Source organism: Echiichthys vipera (assembly GCF_963691815.1).
Source record: "Echiichthys vipera genome assembly, chromosome: 16".
NCBI classification, from domain to species: Eukaryota; Metazoa; Chordata; class Actinopteri; order Perciformes; family Trachinidae; genus Echiichthys; species Echiichthys vipera.
The window spans coordinates 2538566-2557792 of NC_139841.1; the positions used below are offsets into that span (position 1 = coordinate 2538566).

The window sequence follows — 19227 nt, forward strand, 5'->3', positions numbered from 1 at the left end:
GTTTTTCAAGGACAGACAGGAAATGGAGTGAGAGGGGTAGGAGACTTGCAGCAAAGGACTGCAGGTCGGAGTCGAACCAGCGACCACTACCTCGAGGACCTTTAGCCTCGTAACATGGGGCGACTGCTCTAACCACTCAGCCACCCCAAATGCAGATACCTAAAAAAAAAACTTTTAACTCATAAATATGTTCTGTAAATATTAAACAATACGTGCATGTTATGGAGTATATTCTCATAAACAATATGGCAAACAGGAAGATTAATGTTTACACACTAATGCTGTTATCGGGTCCTACGTCTGGCAGACAGGAGCACAGTTTGAATATGGTTATCATATATCACAATGTTTTATACAATCTTTATTTTTATGGCTTTGGTTCATTTTTATTTTTTTTCAGTGTGTTGGTTATTAGAAATTAGATTAATCCCCACACCTGTAGCTTTTTAGATCAATCAATAAATCAATCTCATGGTTCATTTGGATCTCTTGGAACAGGGAAATAAAAAGGTGTAAGTGTCCTGTTTTTCCAAAATTAATTTGTGCTGTTGACTGCACTCGTCTTGCTATGAGAGCACAGAGTGAGAATGAAAATGCTTTCATTCATCTCTTTTCATGTCCACCACAGTCCGACCTTCTGACTCTGCATTAACTGTGACCGCATCATGTCTCCACTCTACAGCCGTTTTGTCTTTAGTAATGTCTGCACTGTGTCCTCCAAACAACATGTTTTTGTTTTTTTAACCTCTCCAACAAGAATGTTGATTGGAGTGGGGTTTTTCTGTTTTACTCTCTGTGTTTGTCATGATGTCAGTGTGAATGAATATTAATTTGGAACATTTCATTGACTATTTATAGGCATCGATGGGCGACATGGAGCTGCCAATTCTGAGCCACATTTAGAGTTTATTCTGATTTATAAAAGAATCTGTGGGTGCAAACTGTTTTATAAACCCCAATATTTTAATGCACATGCACGTCCTATATTTTGTCGGTACACCACCTTTGACATGAATCCTATTCACAGTTTTATAAATGAGGCCCCTGGTACCCCTGTGCCAGTGATAGACACTTACCTCCATCAGGCTGGAATGTACTCCAATGAGGTAAGGCATTGGGGCACTGAAAAAAAGAACAAACAGTTATTCCTGACATAATAGCTGGGTTCTGGAACTTAAACACCACAGTCGCTGAAAATTCTACTCAGCATGTCAAGCTTTGTCTGGCGGATAGTATATCCTGGTAAAACAGTGTTCTTCAAATAGTCCCTCAGATCTCCTGGATCTGTGCAGTTACTTCCCACATATGACTCTGCATGTTTAAACTACAATGATAAAGGAATATGGATTGGTGTTTGTCAAGTTGTTTTGCATAGTGATTGATGAACATCAACACTGACATTTACAATCCTAAATTGCTTTTCAGCACTGTAGCCAGGCTGACAGAGAGCCACAGCTCTACTGAGCCATGTATTCCTATAACCCTCAGTAGTAACGACTTCATGACCTTCTTTAATAATTAAATTATAACTATTAGAGACAAAATCAACTCGACTGGCTCCAATTTTTCTTTAAACCCAGGAACCTTAGAAACAACTGTACGACCTGATATATTCTTGGACTGCTTTACTACAATTGACCTTAAAAAATTAACCTCTACTATTTCATCATCTAATTCTTCTTGTCTCCAAGACTCTATTCTAACTAGGTTACATAAAGAAGTGTTACCTTTATTTAGCACTCCTGTATTAGATATGATTAATGTGAATTTATCAGCAGGTTATGTACCACAGTCTTTTAAAGTAGCTGTAATTAAACCTCTTCTTAAAAAGCCCAGTCTTAATCCAGAGGTTCTAGCCATCTATAGACTTATATCAAACCTTCCTTTTCTCTCTAAGATCCTCGAGAAATTAGTCGCCAATCAGCTGTGTGACTTTTAACATAATATGGAGTTATTTGAGGACTTCCAGTCAGGATTTAGAGCGAATCATAGCACTAAGATAGAACTGGTAAAAATTACTAACTAACAATTACTACTTACTAATAGCTTCAGACAAAGGACTTGTCTCTGTACTCGTTTTACTAGATCTTAGTGCTGCCTTCGACACTATTGACCATCGCATCCTGCTACAGATGACAATTCCTCCATCAGACTAAAGTCAGTCACAGAGTCCTATAGGGTTCTGTCTTTGGACCGATTCTATTCACCTTATAAATGCTTCCCTTAGGAAATATTATAAGGCAGCACTCCATAAATTTTCAATGTTATGCTGATGATACACAATTATATTTGTCGATCAAACCAGAAGGAACCGATCAGTTAGCTAAACTTCAAATGTGCATTAAGGAAATAAAAATCTGGATGACCTGCAATTTTCTGATGTTAAACTCAGATAAAACTGAAGTTATTGTGCTTGGCCCCGAAGGCCTCCGAAGCTCAATAGCTAAAGATATTGTTACTCTGGATGATGTTGTGTTGTCCTCCAGCACCACAGTAAGGAATCTGCGGTTTATTTTTGATCAGGATATGTCTTTCGATTCTCACATACGACAAGGACTGCATGTTTTCACCTGCGTAATATTGCAAAAACTGGGAACATTGTGTCTCAGAAAGATGCAGAAAAACTAGTCCATGCATTTGTTACTTCTAGGTGCTGCAGCTCGTGTACTGACTAAAACAAATCGAAGAGAACATATTTCTCCTGTATTAGCTTCTTAACACTGGCTACCTGTAAAATCTAAAATAGAATTTAAAATCCTTCTCCTTACGTACAAAGCTCTTATTGGTCAGGCTCCGTCGTATCTTCAAAAGCTCATAGTACCGTATTACCCGACTAGATCGCTGAGCTCTGAGAATGCAGGGCTACTTGTCGTTCCTAGAGTCTCCAAAAGTAGAATGGGAGGCAGAGCCTTCAGCTACCAAGCTCCTCCCCTATGGAACCAACTCCCAAATGTTTTTCGGTAGGTAGACACTGTCCCCATATTTAAGACTAAACTTAAAAATGTCCTCTTTGATAAAGCTTATAGATACAAGCCCTTAGCTATGTTGTTATTTTTAAGCTGATTTTGGCATGCTTAATGATGCTGTTATAGGCCTAGTCTGCGGGGGATAATCCTGTTGCTGATACTCAATGCATGTAATGTGGAAGAAAACATGATTGAGATAGTGAATAACAGGACTAGGTCACTGTGCACTGAGGACATGGGCCTGATAAGCACACATTCTGTTTAGAAAACAATAGAACTGTATTTCGGCATGATGACGCCTGGACATAAAGTAGACGCCACTGATTGTAAATGTCCTGAGTGTGTATTGGAAAGATCTAATGGGGCGTGTAAACGTTGTCAGCACGCGGACCTCGGTATAAGACGGGAAGTTCTGTTAAGAGACAATTGGAATTTGAGAATTTTGGTATTGTGATCTTGGAACTCTGTGATGAGTGTATCAAACCTTGATTCAATAAATTCTCCTTGATTGCTGTGAGACCTCTCTGCTGACTCCTTCTTGTAGACTAGACTTCTTTCTATTTTTATAATACATTGTTCTACCATAATAACTAACTCAACTTCATGTTTGCCACCATAATTATCATCTCTGCTATGTTCTGTCACCCTAGCTGTGCCTGGTTCTTGCTGTTCTGCTGTACTAACTGCCATAACGTGTAAGTCAAATTCACTACTTACTATTATTATAGTTACTGTTGCTTTGTGGTTGCTTTTATCTCTGGAAGTGTGTCTGTCTCTCTGTCCTTGAGTTTTTCTCTATATATATACATCCGTTCCATCTTTTCTCTCTTTCTCTCTCCTTTTCTTCCTCCCCAACCGGTCAAGACAGATGTCTGTCACCGTACTCTATGGTGGAATTGTTTGGTCTGTACTCATACTCATCTTCAACCCCTTATCTGGGGTGGGGTCGCAGGGGCAGAAGCTCTAGCAGGGGACCCCAAACTTCCCTTTCCCCGGCCCAGTAACCAGCTCTAACTGCGGGATCCCGAGGCGTTCCCAGGCTAGTGTGAAGATATAATCTCTCCACCTAGTCCTGGGTCTTCCCACAGGCCTTCCCCAGCTAGACGTGTCTCGAACAACCTCAACTGGCTCCTTGCAACGCAAAGGAGCAGCGGCTCTACTCCGAGTTCCTCACGGATGGCTGAACTTCTCACCCTATCTCTAAGGGAGACTCCAGCCACCCTCCTGAGAAACCCATTTCGGCCTCTTGTACCCGTGACCTCGTTCTTTCGGTCATGACCCAGCTTTCATGACCATAGCTGAGGGTAGGAACGAAGATTGAGAGCATTTCCGCTCAGCTCTCTTTTTGTCACAACGCTGCGGTATAGCAAGATCCCGAGGTACTTAAACTCCTTCAATTGGGCTAAGGACACATTCCCTACCTGGAGTAAGCAATCCACCACTTTCCTGCTGAGAGCCAATGCCTCAGATTTAGAGGTGCTGATCCTCATCCCAGCCGTTTCACACTCTGCTGCGAACCGATCGAGTGAGTGCTGAAGATCACTGATCGACGATGCCATCAGGAAAAAAAGGCAGAGACGAGATCCTCAGCCCACTGAACTGCAACCCCTCCCCACCATGACTACGCCTTGATATTCTGTCCATGAAAATCACAAATAGGATTGGTGAAAAAGCGCACCCCCTGGAGGCCAACCCACACTGGGAACGAATCCGACTTACTACCGGGGATCCGAACACAGCTCTCGCTTTGAGTGTACAGAGATTGGATGGCCCACAGAAGTGACCCCCTAAACCCATACTCCCGCAGCACCTCCCACAGTATCACCCGGGGGACCCGGTCATATGCCTTCTCCAGATCCACAAAGCACATGTAGAATGGATGGCCATACTCCCAGGCCCCCTCCAGGATCCTTGCCAGAGTGAAGAACTGGTCCGTTGTTCCACGTCCAGGAAGGAATCCACATTGTTCCTCTTCAATCTGAGGTTCGACTATAGGACGAACCCTCCTTTCCAGCACCTTGGAGTAGACTTTACCCGGGAGGCTGAGTAGTGTGATACCCCTATAATTGGCACACATCCTCTGGTCCCCCTTTTTAAATAGGGAAACCACCACCCCAGTCTGCCACTCCCTTGGCACTGTCCCAGACTTCCACGCAATGTTGAAGAGACGTGTCAACCAAGACAGCCCCTCCCGACCCAAAGCTTTCAGCATTTTAGGACGAATCTCATCAATCCCTGGGGCTTTGCCACTGTGGAGTTGTTTGACTACCTCAGTGACTTCCGCCAGAGATATTGACAATGATTCCCCATCAGCCTCCAGCTCTGCCTCTACAAAAGAGGGAGTGTAAGTCGGATTTAGGAGTTCCTAAAAGCGCCCCTCCCACCGTCTAATTGCCTCATCAGCTGAGGTCACCAGCGTCCCGTCCTTACTGTAAAAAGCTTGGACAGTTCCCTGTTTCCCCCTCCTGAGATGTCGAATGTTTTTTTCAGAAACACCTTGGTGGCGCCCGAAAGTCCTCCTCCATGATTTCTCCGAACTCCTCCCACACTCGCTGCTTTGCCTCTGACACAGCAGAGGCTGCAGCCCTTCTGGCCCATCGGTACCTTGCAACTGCTTCCGGAGTCTTCTGGGATAACATTTCCTGGAAGGACTCCTTTCTCAGTCGGACAGCTTCCCTGACCACCGTTGTCCACCACTGTGTTCGAGGGTCAACGCCCCTTGAGGCACCTAAGACCTTGAGGCCACAGCTCACCGCTGCATGGAATGCAATGGAAGCTTTGAACATTGCCCACTCCGCTTCAATGCCCCCAACCTCCACAGGGATACCAGAGTTGAAGATCACTCGGACAGGGGCCTCCTCCAGACGTTCCCAGTTCACCCGCACTACTCTTTGGGCTTACCTGTTCTGTCCAGAATCTTCCCCCTTCCTCTGACCCAACTCGTCACCAGATGGTGATCAGTTGACAGCTCTGCCCTTCTCCTTACTCAAATGTCCAAAACATACGGCCTCAGATCAGAGGATACAATCACAAAATCGATCATCGACCTTTGGCCTAGGGTGCTCTGGTACCATGAACACTTATGAGCATCCTTATGTTCGAAAATGGTGTTCGTTATAGACAAGCCGTGACTAGCACAGAAGTCTAATAACAGACGACCACTCGGATTTAGATCAGGGAGGCCGTGCCTCCCAATCGCGCCTCTCCAGGTGTCTCCATCATTGCCCACATAAGTGTTGAAGTCTCCCAGCAGAACTATGGAGTCCCCTACTGGAGCCCCATGCAGGACTCCATTCAAGGTCTCCAAGAAGGCCGAATACCCTGAACTCCTTTTCGGTGCGTATGCTCAAACAACAGTCAGAGTTTTCCCCCCTACCACCCGCAGGCTTAAGGAGGCGACCCTTTCGTGCACCGGGGTAATCCCCACACCTGCCCGGCGCCTCACACCCTGGGCAACTCCAGAGAAGAATAGTGTCCAACCCTATCCAGGAGTATGGTTCTAGAACCGAGACTGTGCGTGGAGGTTAGGCCCCACCAGATCTAACTGGTAGTGCTCCACCTCCCGCACAAGTTCTGGCTCCTTCCTTGGCTTCCTCCGGGCAGGGTCTCTTCCTCATTGTTCCACAGAGTATTTGTGAACCATTCTTAGTCCGGCCCCTCGCCTAAGACCACTCTGGCATGGGAGACCCAACCAGGAGCACCAGGCTCCAGACAACACAGCCCTCAGGTTCACAGGGACACACAAACCTCTCCACCACAAAAGGTGATGGTGCTGGTCTGTGTAAATCATAAATAAGTCATAGAGTGTGGTCTGTACCTACTCTGTAAAGTGTCCAACACATACTAACCACTCTGTTGCTCTCATTTCCTCTTTTTAATACTTTTTCAATACTGTTTGTTGTTTTTTTCTAAGATTTTCAATTGAGATTCTACTTCAATTGAAAAAACATTAAGGTTGAGGTGATGAAACTCAGTGTTTCACTCCGCAGGTTCAACATGTTCAATCTACATCTTTGTAGCGCTACACTGAATACTATTAAATTATAACACTGGCCACAAAAGCAGGAGATGTATTTACTATTATATCACATTTTTTCAGTACTATATATTCAGTATAATAAAAATTCATAACGATATAATTCAAATAAAACTGACCGCTACATGGATAAGCAGTAAAAAATGGATGGATGGATTAACCAATAAAAAATGATTAGTTCACGTAACTTATCGCTTAATGTTTTCGCTTAATGGACACTTGTCCATTCTGAGTAGATTAGCTTCCTGTCTCCTGTAGCTAGCACCGTGTGATGGTGCTGAGTGAAACAACAACTAGACAAGTGTACAAGGTCTCCTGACGGACCAACGTCATATGGAAAAACATTTTACATCTAACAGCAGGCAACCGAAAATAGACATTTACTATCTTCAGGTTTTCTTTTCCTTGGAACATAAATCCAGTGCTTTTTTAAGACTTTAAGAGCTGCAGATACCCTGATTAAAAGCCTACCCTTCGAGCTGCTGGAACACTTTCCATGTAAAACATCTGTGCAGGAAGTGTTGAATTTTAATGTCAGTAGCTTATCTATGTGCAAAATAATTAGAATTTCTCAAGACAACAGATTAGCATGGAGGGCATATTGAGTTTGGATTAACAGCTAATGAAAATGTATTTTACATACATACAATGCAGAAAACAATGCTCGTTTTTTAGATTTAGAAATGGTGCCCAGCAGAGTGTGGTCAGCCATTGACTCATACTCACCATACAGTTCTGATCTTTATTTATTTATTCATCTATTTAATTTTTATTTATTCTTTATTTTTTCTTTTCATTCTAGAATATGTTGACAATGTAATGTAATGTTGTAATACATTGTGTATATAATGTATAATAATGTTAAATAATCTTTTATGAAGTTATTTGTTTAGGAAAATACCTTTGAGTGCCTTGCCAGAGTCACGTTTGCACAATTTACATAGAAACGATTGATTTTCATTGCAGCTCTGAAATTCACTATATTAGCCGCAGTATCACTCCCAAAAATACCATATCGGTCAGGCCTCAGCACTTTCTGACCCAAATTTGAATATAAAACCATCATCATCATCACAACATGCAGACTTCACATATCAAAGTGACAGGTTTGGAGAGTGCATGCTCACCAGCAGTAGTCTAACAGATGTTGAGGCAGGACAGGAATGTAAACATGTTGCCAGTGCATTGGATATAACATGGCTGTAGACCCATGGACACAAGCTGTTAACTGTGGACAAAGAAGAATATGTGATGTCACGTTGTTTAAAAAGCTTAGTTTCAAATAAACAAACATATTAAATATTGTAATACACACATATTAAAATATATCAGGTTTTATGTAAGTGTTTGCATACGAGTCTTTGTAAAGGCCCTGAAACACCAAGCAAACTGTCGGTGAGTGTCCGTCTTCCTAGTTTTTGTAGTGTGTCCCGGCACTAGTCCGCCCTCCTCAGCTGTTTCAACATGTTGAATCAGCAGTAGGGCTGCAACTAAGTATTATTTTCGTTATTGATGAATGTAATTATTAATGGATTTGTTGTTTGGTCTATAAAATGTTAAAAAGAAGAAGAAGAAAAGACAAAAAATGTCCTCAGATGTCTTGTTTTGTCCACAACATTTATTTTACTCAAAACTGTTACTCAATCAACAAAAAAGTTGGTAATTAATTTAAGAAATGACAACTAATGAGCGGCCACATCACTTGACATGGAGCAGGTTGATCACTTGACACACTTGGCAGCGAACCTGGAAATAGGACTGCTGGAGTTATTTTTTGTTGTTGCTCATTCTCCTCATTCAACCTTTAATATCAATTGTTCTTTCAACACCCGGTTATGTTGTTAATAAGTTATCTGGCTAAGTAGCGTCTTGAATGTCTTCTGTTGGTCTTTCAGTTTCCCTTTTTGAATGATGAATACAGACTATTCTTTTTTCGGGTGAGACACAGGCAACGAGGCGATGCAAGACTCGACCTTCATGGCACTAGTTCTTAGGAGTCAGCTTGGTGTGTCTGGGTGTCATTAAGTATACAGAATCCATTTCAATCATATCAAACATAATAATGGCAAACTATGGAGCCCAGTGTGTGTCATGGAGAGAAACTAGTTTTAACTTACTTTTGCTAACCAAGCACTAACTAACAAAAGAAATAGATAACATTTTAACAGTTGTTTAAGAGATGCCCAAGATAAGTGAGTGAGTAGATCCATTAAGCTGTAACCTGAGCAGCTCATGCTACCTGTGTGGTACGTTGACAGTGTGTCAGCAGCAGGCTTACAGCTGGGTTTTGGTATTGAGGCTCAGCCCCTCATATTAATATAGGGTTAATGCATCCATTTCATTTTTCACACTCTTCCATATACAGTCATGATGGCACGTTGATGTTATTTCAGGAGTTCTGGGCAGCTTTGGCTGCTATGAGCTGCACATATTATGCTTAGAAAGTTAAGAACATCTTAATCAGGTGCTTTCTTTTGGAGAGAGATGTTTTTTTTTGGGGGGGGGGTACATTGGTCATCTTTACACCCCTTAAACGTGTTAAAATATTAACTGTACATTTCATATGTTCTGTGCACATTTGAATTTGAAACTATGAAAATCATACCTTTCTTACCAGGTCATATCACCACCTCTCATTTTGTTTTGATTAGATTGTCTCAGATATTATAATAATACATGTACTGTTTGGCATTGGTTTATTTATAGCTGAATTGGATGCTTTCAACTTACTTTGTTTTACGCAAGTACAATTTCCCTTTGAGGGTTGTACAGTGATTAATATTGTACATTCAAGGTCTTGGAAAAAAACCTCAATACTGAGACACATTAGAATAGAAACATTTCATTTGAGAGTATCAACATGATATCTTAAAGAAACAGATCTACTCATTACTGAAAGATATACTTTAAAAGAGGCCAACAAGGGCAGAGCTATAGCAGAAAAGAAACAGGAATGGGACTACTTACAGTGCTTAGTTTGCTACAGCAGATGAGGATTCGACGCTCATAAAGCATACTAGCATACAGATGAAGCATGTTATTGACATCTACTGCTACAAAGTACTCTGTTAGGTTTCTCTGCAAGGGTCAAACACAATAAGAGAAAAACAAAGAGGAGAGTTAGTCGTGAGGGTAAAGACTTTGCTTCAAGTCATAAAACTTTGTATCCACAAGCTATTTCAATTGACAAGTGCTAAACATCCATTCACACTGTGTCATAGTGGAGGTTTTCGCTAGCCAAATGTATTTTCACACAAATACACTACCAATCTTTTAGTCTTCAGAGAAAACTCCTATAATATTGTCAGACTTGCAACTGACAGTAAAAAAAACAAAAAATAAACAAAATAAGAGATAAAAGAGATATTGGCTTTTTTACAGTGGTCATGGACACTAAATATGTTCCTCTCTGTGGAATATGGATCAACGCATACTGACAGGGTTCCTACACATTTTCCATTTCAAAATTCCAGACTTTTCCAGACTCAAATTTCCAGACTTCTCAGAGGATTTTTCAGTCAATATTAAACAGCTGGGATTGGCTCCAGCCCCCCGCAACCCCGACAGGGACAAGCGATTGAAGATCAACAAATGAATGAATGAGTAAACATCTAAATATCAATTGTTAGATGTTTATTATGTAAATAATTCGTTTTAAAATCCAGCTTTCAACACTTGTGTTAATTTCGACTATGTATGTTAGACATTTTTACCTACGTATTGTTTCTCATCAGGGCTCCAGACTGGGACTAAATGGTCGCATTTTGTGACCAAAATTTGAGAGCGTGTGACTGAAACATGCTGAAGCTGATGTCTCACCATAACAATATGTAAGAAGCTAAACAGCAACAGAGTGACTGATAAGACAGGGGCAATATGTAAGCAGTGTAAGAAGATAGTGCCATCAGCACCGTAACACAAACACGCAACACGTGAACTCCCGCAACTAGACACAGTGTCAGGACCTGACGGACCTGAAGCCTCCGTCTGTCGGAAGCTCTCGAGCCGAGTGACAGCAAAAAAACAAAAAAACAAAATAGTTTTCATGTCGGCTCTATAGGGAGAACTCAACAGTGTTTAACTGATTCAATGACTTTATTTCCATCCCAGTCCAGCGAGTGAGGCAGCAGGTGACACACAGACAGATCTGGTCAGTGGAGATACGGTTCATATGTTTAAAACACAAATGGTGTGAGAAAACCCAGTTGTAAGTCGATCAACTTAATAAAATGGAAATGTATAGATCTGTGAGATCAGCGAGTGACGGTCGTCACAGCTTCTTGTCTCGCTCTCTGTGGAGCAGTGCCGTATGTTGTCTGGCGCGGGGGCAGGGCCCTTTTGGACGGCGAGGCCCCCCACAGTGGCCCGGGCTGGGGGGGGGGGGTTATACTTTACTTTTATTTACTTTACTGCTAACACAAGTGCTATGCAGACACCTGCAGCACCACCACAGCTCTCTGCTAAAACCAACCCCGCTGTAAATAAAATAAAATAAAATTTTGTCTCATCTCGTTCTCGTGGACTCAATATCATGCATCGTCTCGTCACACCCCTTTTTCTGAATGTGTGGTATATTTTTTTTATATTGTACTGACATGACAACAATGGTGCTGCCTGTTTACGTCTGTTTCATCTTCAAAGGAGCACAATTTCTTTAATATTGTACTGTCATGAAAGCGATGGTGCTGCCTGTTTACCATCATGTTTCATCTTCAAAAGAGCACAATAAAAATGTGACACTGAATTTGAAACAGCACATTCTAATTTCTGCATCTATTATTAAGTTACCATCTGTGCCCCTAAAATTTCTGGTTGGGGGGCCACAGTGCTCCTTGTGACAAAAGTTAGCAAATGAAAAATGCGGATTCAGTCCTGGACGTGGAACAATGAAACAGGTCTTCACTTTTGCAAGGATCCTGGAGGGGGCCTGGGAGTATGACAATCCGGTCTACATGTGCTTTGTGGATCTGGAGATGGCATATGACCGAGTCCCCCAGGAGATACTGTGGGAGGTGCTGCGGGAGTATGGGGTGAGGGGGTCACTTCTGAGGGCCATCCAATCTCTATACACGCAAAGCGAGAGCTGTGTCCAGATCCCCGGAAGTAAGTCGGAGTCGTTCCTGGTGGTCACCAATCCTGTTAATTTCTGTTTTGGTGGGCTGAGGATGTCGTCTCTGCTTTTTGCAGATGACGTTGTTCTGATGGCATCGTCGGTCAGTGACCTTCAGCACTCACTGGAGCGGTTTGTGGAGTGTGAAACGGCTTGGATGAGAATTAGCACCTCTAAATCTGAGGTGGCTCTCAGCAGGAAACTGGTGGATTGCTTACTCCAGGTAGGGAATGAGTCCTTACCCCAAGTGAAGGAGTTCAAGTACCTCTGGGTCTGCTTCACAAGTGAGGGAACGATGGAGCGTGAGTTTGGCCGGAGAACCGGAGCAGCGGGGGCGGTATTGAAGTCTCTTAACCGCACCGTTGTGACAAAAAGGGAGCTCCCTAGGGAGGTGTTCCAGGCATGTCCAGCTGGGAGGAGGCCTCGGGGAAGACCCAGGACTAGTTGGAGAGATTATATCTCCACACTGGCCTGGGAACGCCTCGGGATCCCCCAGTTAGAGCTGGTTAATGTGGCTCTGGAAAGTGAAGTTTGGGGTCCCCTGCTAGAGCTGCTGCCCCTGCGACCCGACCCCGCATAAGCAGTTGAAGATGAGAGAGTGAGAGATTATATACGGGAATTTTAATGAAATTTTGAACAATTTATTGCTGCAACTACAATGTTTACATATGAACTGCAATTCCTGTTAATGTTAAAGGATTTTTTTTACCAAGTTGCTTCATTTATTATTTGAGAAATAACAATTCAGTTAATGTAAATCAACGTATTTATTTGTTAATTTTTATTTTACAAAGTAGACTGACACTCGCTCATCTCACAAAACAGATACGTTTCGATTTTATTAAGTCGATCGACTCACACCCAAGTTTTCTCTTAAACATATGAACCGTATCTACATTTACTGATCAGTCCAGACACTGTGACTAGCTGCGGGAGCGCACAGGTTACGTGTTAGTGTTACTGTGCTGGTGGCACCATCTTCCTACACTGCTTACATATTGTTCCTGTCTTATCTGTCACTCTGTTGCTGTATAGCTTCTTACATATTGATATGGTGAGACAGGCTCGTCACTAGCTTGTGAAAACATCCCGGGCTGTAGCCCAGAAGTCAGAGTTCTTTCCAAAACAGAGTTCGGGGGTTTCTCCCCCGAGAAATCTTTGAAATCTGGCTGATAAACAATTGTGACGTAGTTTGAGAATTACAGGAAAGACCTGGTCATGTCTCACTCCTGTCGGGGCAGGTCTACTGAGGAGGTTAATGTTTAGATCAGCACAGACACCAGCAGCCAGAATGAGACATTAGAACAGCCTACAGCCTTAGAAACACTGACATGCACCTACCAGATGTCAAGTGGAACGGGCTGATCCACTGCAGGTCCTGAAACTGTGCAGACATCACTGCTCCGACGGACGTTTTCTCTCCTGACCGGTGTTTGGGTTTAACGAGTGACCTGTTAACTGGACATGGCGATAATCTGGACATAATGCGGCCAGATGGACTGACCATTGGCTATTGGCCTTCTTAACAATTAATAGCACTGTGGTCACTTTAACTCCTTATTTTTATCCAGTTTTATCCAGTGAGGCACTGTTGCACTTTGTTTGTTTGTTGTTGAATTGATGCTAATTGTTTTCCTGTAGAATTTTGTTTTTTGCTGCTGGCTGCACCACAAATTGCCCTCCGGGGCCAATAAAGATCTCTTGATTGACTTGACTTGACACTTTCCGCGTCCGCGGTTTCCATAGTGACGGCAGATGCGTAGCTGTCCTTGTGAATGCCTGTTTACTTTTCATGACACTTTTAAACATAACATCACCTACCTGATCAGTCTTTAGTTTTGTTTTGAGTAAATGTGTTGGTGGCGTTTATATGTTGCTTGTTGTTACATTAATCAGGAGGAGAGCCAGTGGTTCTTCCTAATAATATTTATGTCTAATTAATTTTCTAAACAAATCTATTTGTCTTTGAAACCTGCCTGTGTAAACACGTGCGGGTAGAATTTTATTCACCATTTTGTAGTCATGCCGTTGTAGGAAAAGAAATGAAAGTTAAGAGATAAGAGATTACCGAGATTAACCCGGTGCGCCACCAGCCACGTCCCCATGGTGTAGTAAAACCGCAACCGCAGAGGCACTCAGCTGAAAGTCTCCAGTTAACAGGGTCACTCTTTAACCGAAACACCGGCAGGTCCGTTTGCTTTAAGTTTGATTTTGAAGTTATCACTTGTCAGTGTGTGGACATTTTTGCAGTTTTCCCCGCTACATTGTTGCATCTGTGGCTGCTGTAATGAAGCCACATAAATGTCTACTATACTGGGCTTTTTTCATCATCATTAAGTTTTTTTTGATGATGGCACAGAGGTCCGGGGCTATAGCCCTGAATGCCCAGGTCTAACGACGCGCCTGGCAAGATATCTCTCAAATTGTGGTCACAGTCTGGAGCCGTGCATTAGGCGACTGCGGTTTCTTTCAGGTACGCCACCAGATAGCACAGAACATGGTCATGGCATGACAACAACATTCTTCCTGCTGCAGAGAAAGGTTCATACCATGGGTGGATGCTGGCTACTTTATCTGCTTCAAATACATATCCAGTAGTTTTTTCTACATTTTACTATTATAACTGGATGCTTTAAATGACAAGCAAGAACTCTTAATTTTAACACTACTTACACTACTTTACAAACCACCTAATAAAATGAGCATTTTTTCTTAACCAGGTATGTTTAATCTTGGTCAGGATACAGTATGTCCTTCTTGAAACATTGGCCACCCATTACTTCTGATTATGTTGTTCAGAAACATGTCTATTATCTCCAATTGACCTAACCTGTAACTGCTTACCGATACAAATCAGTTGTATTAACAGTGAGTTTTTCCTTAGCCAAATGTAATGGAGAGAGTAGAATTTTGACTAGAATGTTTTTCTGCACAAGGGAAGTGACAACACTCACATTCTCAGGTATGCTGGGGAGTTCCCTTGTGTCAGGCACAGTGAAAAAGGAATGCTGGAGAAAACAGAAAACAACATTGCTAATTTAAATCCATTGCAGTGTGCTAAAAGTTAGTGCAGTAATCCTGTCTTAACATGTACATTTTTGTTGTCTTTTTTATCATTATTCTGTTAGGTTCATAACTTATTCATCTATTTATTCTTAGTCACTCTTTTCTTTCTTTTTTGTCGTTGTGCAATGTCTGCTCTACGGCCTTACCTTAATTACCCCTTAGGGATATATAAAGTTGTCTTGAATCTTGTAGTTTATACTAAAGTGTATTATGTTAACAGGGGGACTTAACATTCAGTGACATGTTTATTCTTTGGGAGGAAAACAGAGTTGTAGTGATTCCAGTTGAAAGTGAACTCAGTTAGATGGGATGTTATGTGGTGTCACACTCACCACACCGAGATGAACAGGGACCCCAGGCTCAGGGATGGGGAGCGTATGTAGGGACACCAGGAACTCTTGCCATTGGCTTTCCTGAAACATTAAGAAGCTTCAAAATTCATGCAATGACCAGTGTTGGGCACGTTACTTTAATAAAGTAATTATTTACAGTTACAAGTAACTGAATAAGTTACTGAGTTACAAATTATAAAAGGAACTAGTTACTATGCAAAGTAACTATTGCGTTACTTTCAAATATATTTTTAAATTCTCAAATGTGCAAAAGAATTTGGACCCCACCTCCACCCCTCTTTAACAGATCTTAAAAACATGTCCATGTTGAATTATTTATGATAAATCTGAATATTATAATTAAATTACGGAAGCCCTGAAAGCAAGATAAAAAAGAAAAAAAGTTGGCCAGTGCCTGGGGCATGCACACTGTTTGCTTATTTTGTCCACATCAGCTCGTGTCACAAATCAAAGACATTCTGACGTCTTTCACCATCAAAAGATCTGATGAAAAGTTTTAGGTGTTGGGTCAAAATACATTTGATTTGTGACTGACAGCTGATGTTGACTGTGTGGAAAATAAGCAGTTCACTGATCAGACATCATGGGTGGGATGGAAATTGCAGCTGATTGGGAGATATTTGCAGTGAAGGTGTTGCATGTTGCTGAAGGAGGTTCACATAAACATTGACATTCACCCTGTCATGAAGCTGAACAAGAGGCCCAACTCCTGCTGCAGAAAACATCCCCAAACCATGACACTTCCTCCTCCAAATGTAACTGACTTCCTAACACACTTTGGGTTCAGTCTTTCCCCAGTCCTACGTCCAACATAATGTTTCCATCAGACCCAAATAAATGGAACATCCTCTCATCACTAAAGTCACTCTGGACCAGTTCTACTCTGTCCACACAACATGCTCCTCATCAAAGGCAAGTCTAGCCTTTTTATTCTTTCTGCTGATGAGGTTTGGTCACTGCAGAATGGGCTTTCAGTCCAAAAAGTCTTAAACGATGAGGCACTGTGCAGAGACAGGTCCTTGCCCTATTCAGCATTGAACTGGAGACTAACTCCAGCTGCAGTGTTGAACTGATTCCCTATTGAGTCTTTGCATAAGCAGGGTTTAACCTTAGAGCAGCCTGACATATTGCAAAGTAACCAGGAGCTGCAGATAATTAGGGTGTGTCCAACAATGAAGTGGATTGTCACCAGGTGCTAGATTAACACCAATAACTGGGAGGGATCTGAAAGTGTTCTCTAATTTTGCTCACTGCTTTTTTCACAAAATAAAGGTTTTTATTGGGTGAAAAATGTTGAGAGATTTTTTTCTCAATTTAGCTGGTATACAGCCACACTTTGAGTCAATACATTTGCCAGCCAATTCTTGACTGAAGTTGAGAAATTTGGTGGAACACAATGTCCCCATAAAAAGATGAGTCAAGGACTTACCTGGCTTTTGATGGTGTAATCTGCAAGGATATTAAGCAGCTTGTAGAAGACCTCAAACCAGGGCAGGTAACTGAGGGGACAAAAATGGTGTTTTCTACTTTTACTAAGCAGAGCTTTACACTGTATGTTAGTAACAGCGCATCTTAACCATTTTTTCATCAAACATCCTTGTTAGAGAAGCTCAAATCAGGTCTGGCTGGATGAAAGGTAAGGCATTACACTGCATTACCCTTCTTGTACTTGGCATGTGACACTCCACCAAGTGTGTGCCTTTGGATTCAAAAGTGGTGACAAAGTCGTGTGTGTACAGGGAGAACAACAGGGGGCTCAGAACAAAGCCCTGGGTGGTGGATGATGGTGGAAAAGGTGTGTGCCGCCCCCAAAGAAAAATTAACAACGGTCTGAATGAATCCATTAATATCATCAGGGACGTTGACAGCGGTGTAACTCATGTAGTGCAGACTGTAGGGCAGCCTCTGATTGGCCTGACTATCCCTGACCATTCCCTGGCCTCTCGTGCCACTGTCAGTACAGGGCTCCAGACTAACTTTTTTCACTTGGTGCTGTGGTTTCTTTCTGGTACGCCACCAGATAGCACAGAACATGGTGATGGCATGACATCAACATTCTTTCTGCTGCAGAGACAGGTTCATCCCATGTGTGGAAGCTGTAAAATCATGTTGAGACTGGCTACTTTATCTGGTAAAAATTCAGTCACATACTCTCAAATTTTGGTCGCAAAAATGCAACCACCAACTCAGTTGAGCAAGAACGGGATTGTATTTGAATACTCCCTCAGTCACACCAGTCCTTAATCCTCATAAGTACACACCTCCCATTTTCTTCTCAGAGTCACATCTGTACTAGAGATGACACAATACAAGATTTTGATATTACTATCATAGGATATATCACGGTTTCACGGTTTACATGATTATTAATTAGTAAATACATCATTGGACAATAAGGAAGCAATCTTTTGGTCCTGCACATAAAACATTTCAGCCTACGTTCCATTGAAAATAGAGGGCTCACCATGTATTCACAGAACTGGAGTTTCATCCAGTTAACTACTACATATCGCCACAAGATTGAAGTGAACTACTCCAGCTCAGTTTAAATTGTTTTGGTCAATCTAAGCACATTAGCTAGTACACTTTGTTTTTTTTTTACCTTGACTTGAGCATAAAGAGGCATGTGAATATTTCATGTTGGGACATACTGTTGGACCCTTTGCACTTTATCCATCTTCTACAACAACTCCTTGCTCATTTTGGAGATATCCAATTGAAGGCACTTTTTGGGCGGATATAAGACTGAAATGCCAGATCCTTTGGGTGTTTTTAGAGCTCTTCTTAATGTTTCAGGTGAGTGGCTCGACTCTCACACACACGAAAACAAAACAAACAGATGCACACACACTTGTTACTTGACTCAGAGGAGGAGATTTGACTGCACATACAATGAGAGAAAGACAACAAGATTCATTTTCCTCCACTTGCCAGTAAGCAGAGTCAGCAGAGTTGATTCCCCTATTCTGATGAGTGACTCATAGTAATGTTATCATCATTGTCCAATATTAATTGAAACAAAAATTACACCTGATATTTGTAACATAAATGTGAATAGGATACATTTGCATATATTTTAGCTGAGCGAACGGAGAGGAGACTGGAGACATCCACACATTCTGGAAGAGTTGATAGATTTGGAGATGATTTGTAGACTAGTTTTTTATAGACTAGTTAGACAGTGAAGGGTATGATGTTATTGGGGGCACTGTTATATGCTGTATATTTGGCTAACGCTGACTGCACACACTCACACAGACACACACAAACTTACCTGAGAATGCAGTAGCAGGTGTGGGCACCTGAGGAGAGGCGACAGAAGCCAAATCTCTGTTTGCTCTCAATGTCAGTCAACACAAACGTGAAGTTCTGGCCGACTTGGTTGACCGTCAGACTGCAGAGTGAGAGGTTAAGACGGCAGATAGAGAGAGAGTGAAACAAGAGCTCCTACTTTAGAAAATTATTAAATTGATTTTAAATTGAATTACTTTCTAAAGTTTACATTATATTAAACTTGAAGACTATGGGAACCAAGTGGGCAAGTCAATGGAAAATAAACAGTTGGAGAAGCTAGCTACCTAGCAAGCTAACTGGTAACAGCACCAAAACAACAACAAAGATAAGAAAAGGAAAGAGACATATCTTTATTTTTGAAAAAATGAACTGAGTTCAGACAGCCTGGTGATCTACTACGCA

The 19227-nt window shown here is 41.9% G+C and overlaps 1 protein-coding gene across 4 annotated transcripts in view; it reads right to left on the minus strand.

The window, feature by feature from the left end:
* dennd1a (DENN/MADD domain containing 1A) overlaps window positions 1-19227 on the minus strand; it is a 70718-nt gene that overhangs the window by 37618 nt on the left and 13873 nt on the right. For 3 of the 4 annotated variants that reach the window (XM_083929890.1, XM_083929888.1, XM_083929891.1), the window contains exons 5-11: window positions 18806-18925; window positions 16961-17030; window positions 15511-15591; window positions 15067-15120; window positions 9970-10080; window positions 8130-8230; window positions 1077-1122 (exon numbers count right to left, since the gene is read on the minus strand). In XM_083929890.1, the coding sequence (XP_083786016.1) occupies window positions 1077-1122; window positions 8130-8230; window positions 9970-10080; window positions 15067-15120; window positions 15511-15591; window positions 16961-17030; window positions 18806-18925 (583 nt within the window). The remainder of the gene's footprint in view (window positions 1-1076; window positions 1123-8129; window positions 8231-9969; window positions 10081-15066; window positions 15121-15510; window positions 15592-16960; window positions 17031-18805; window positions 18926-19227) is intronic. The other variant, XM_083929889.1, reaches the window with a different exon arrangement.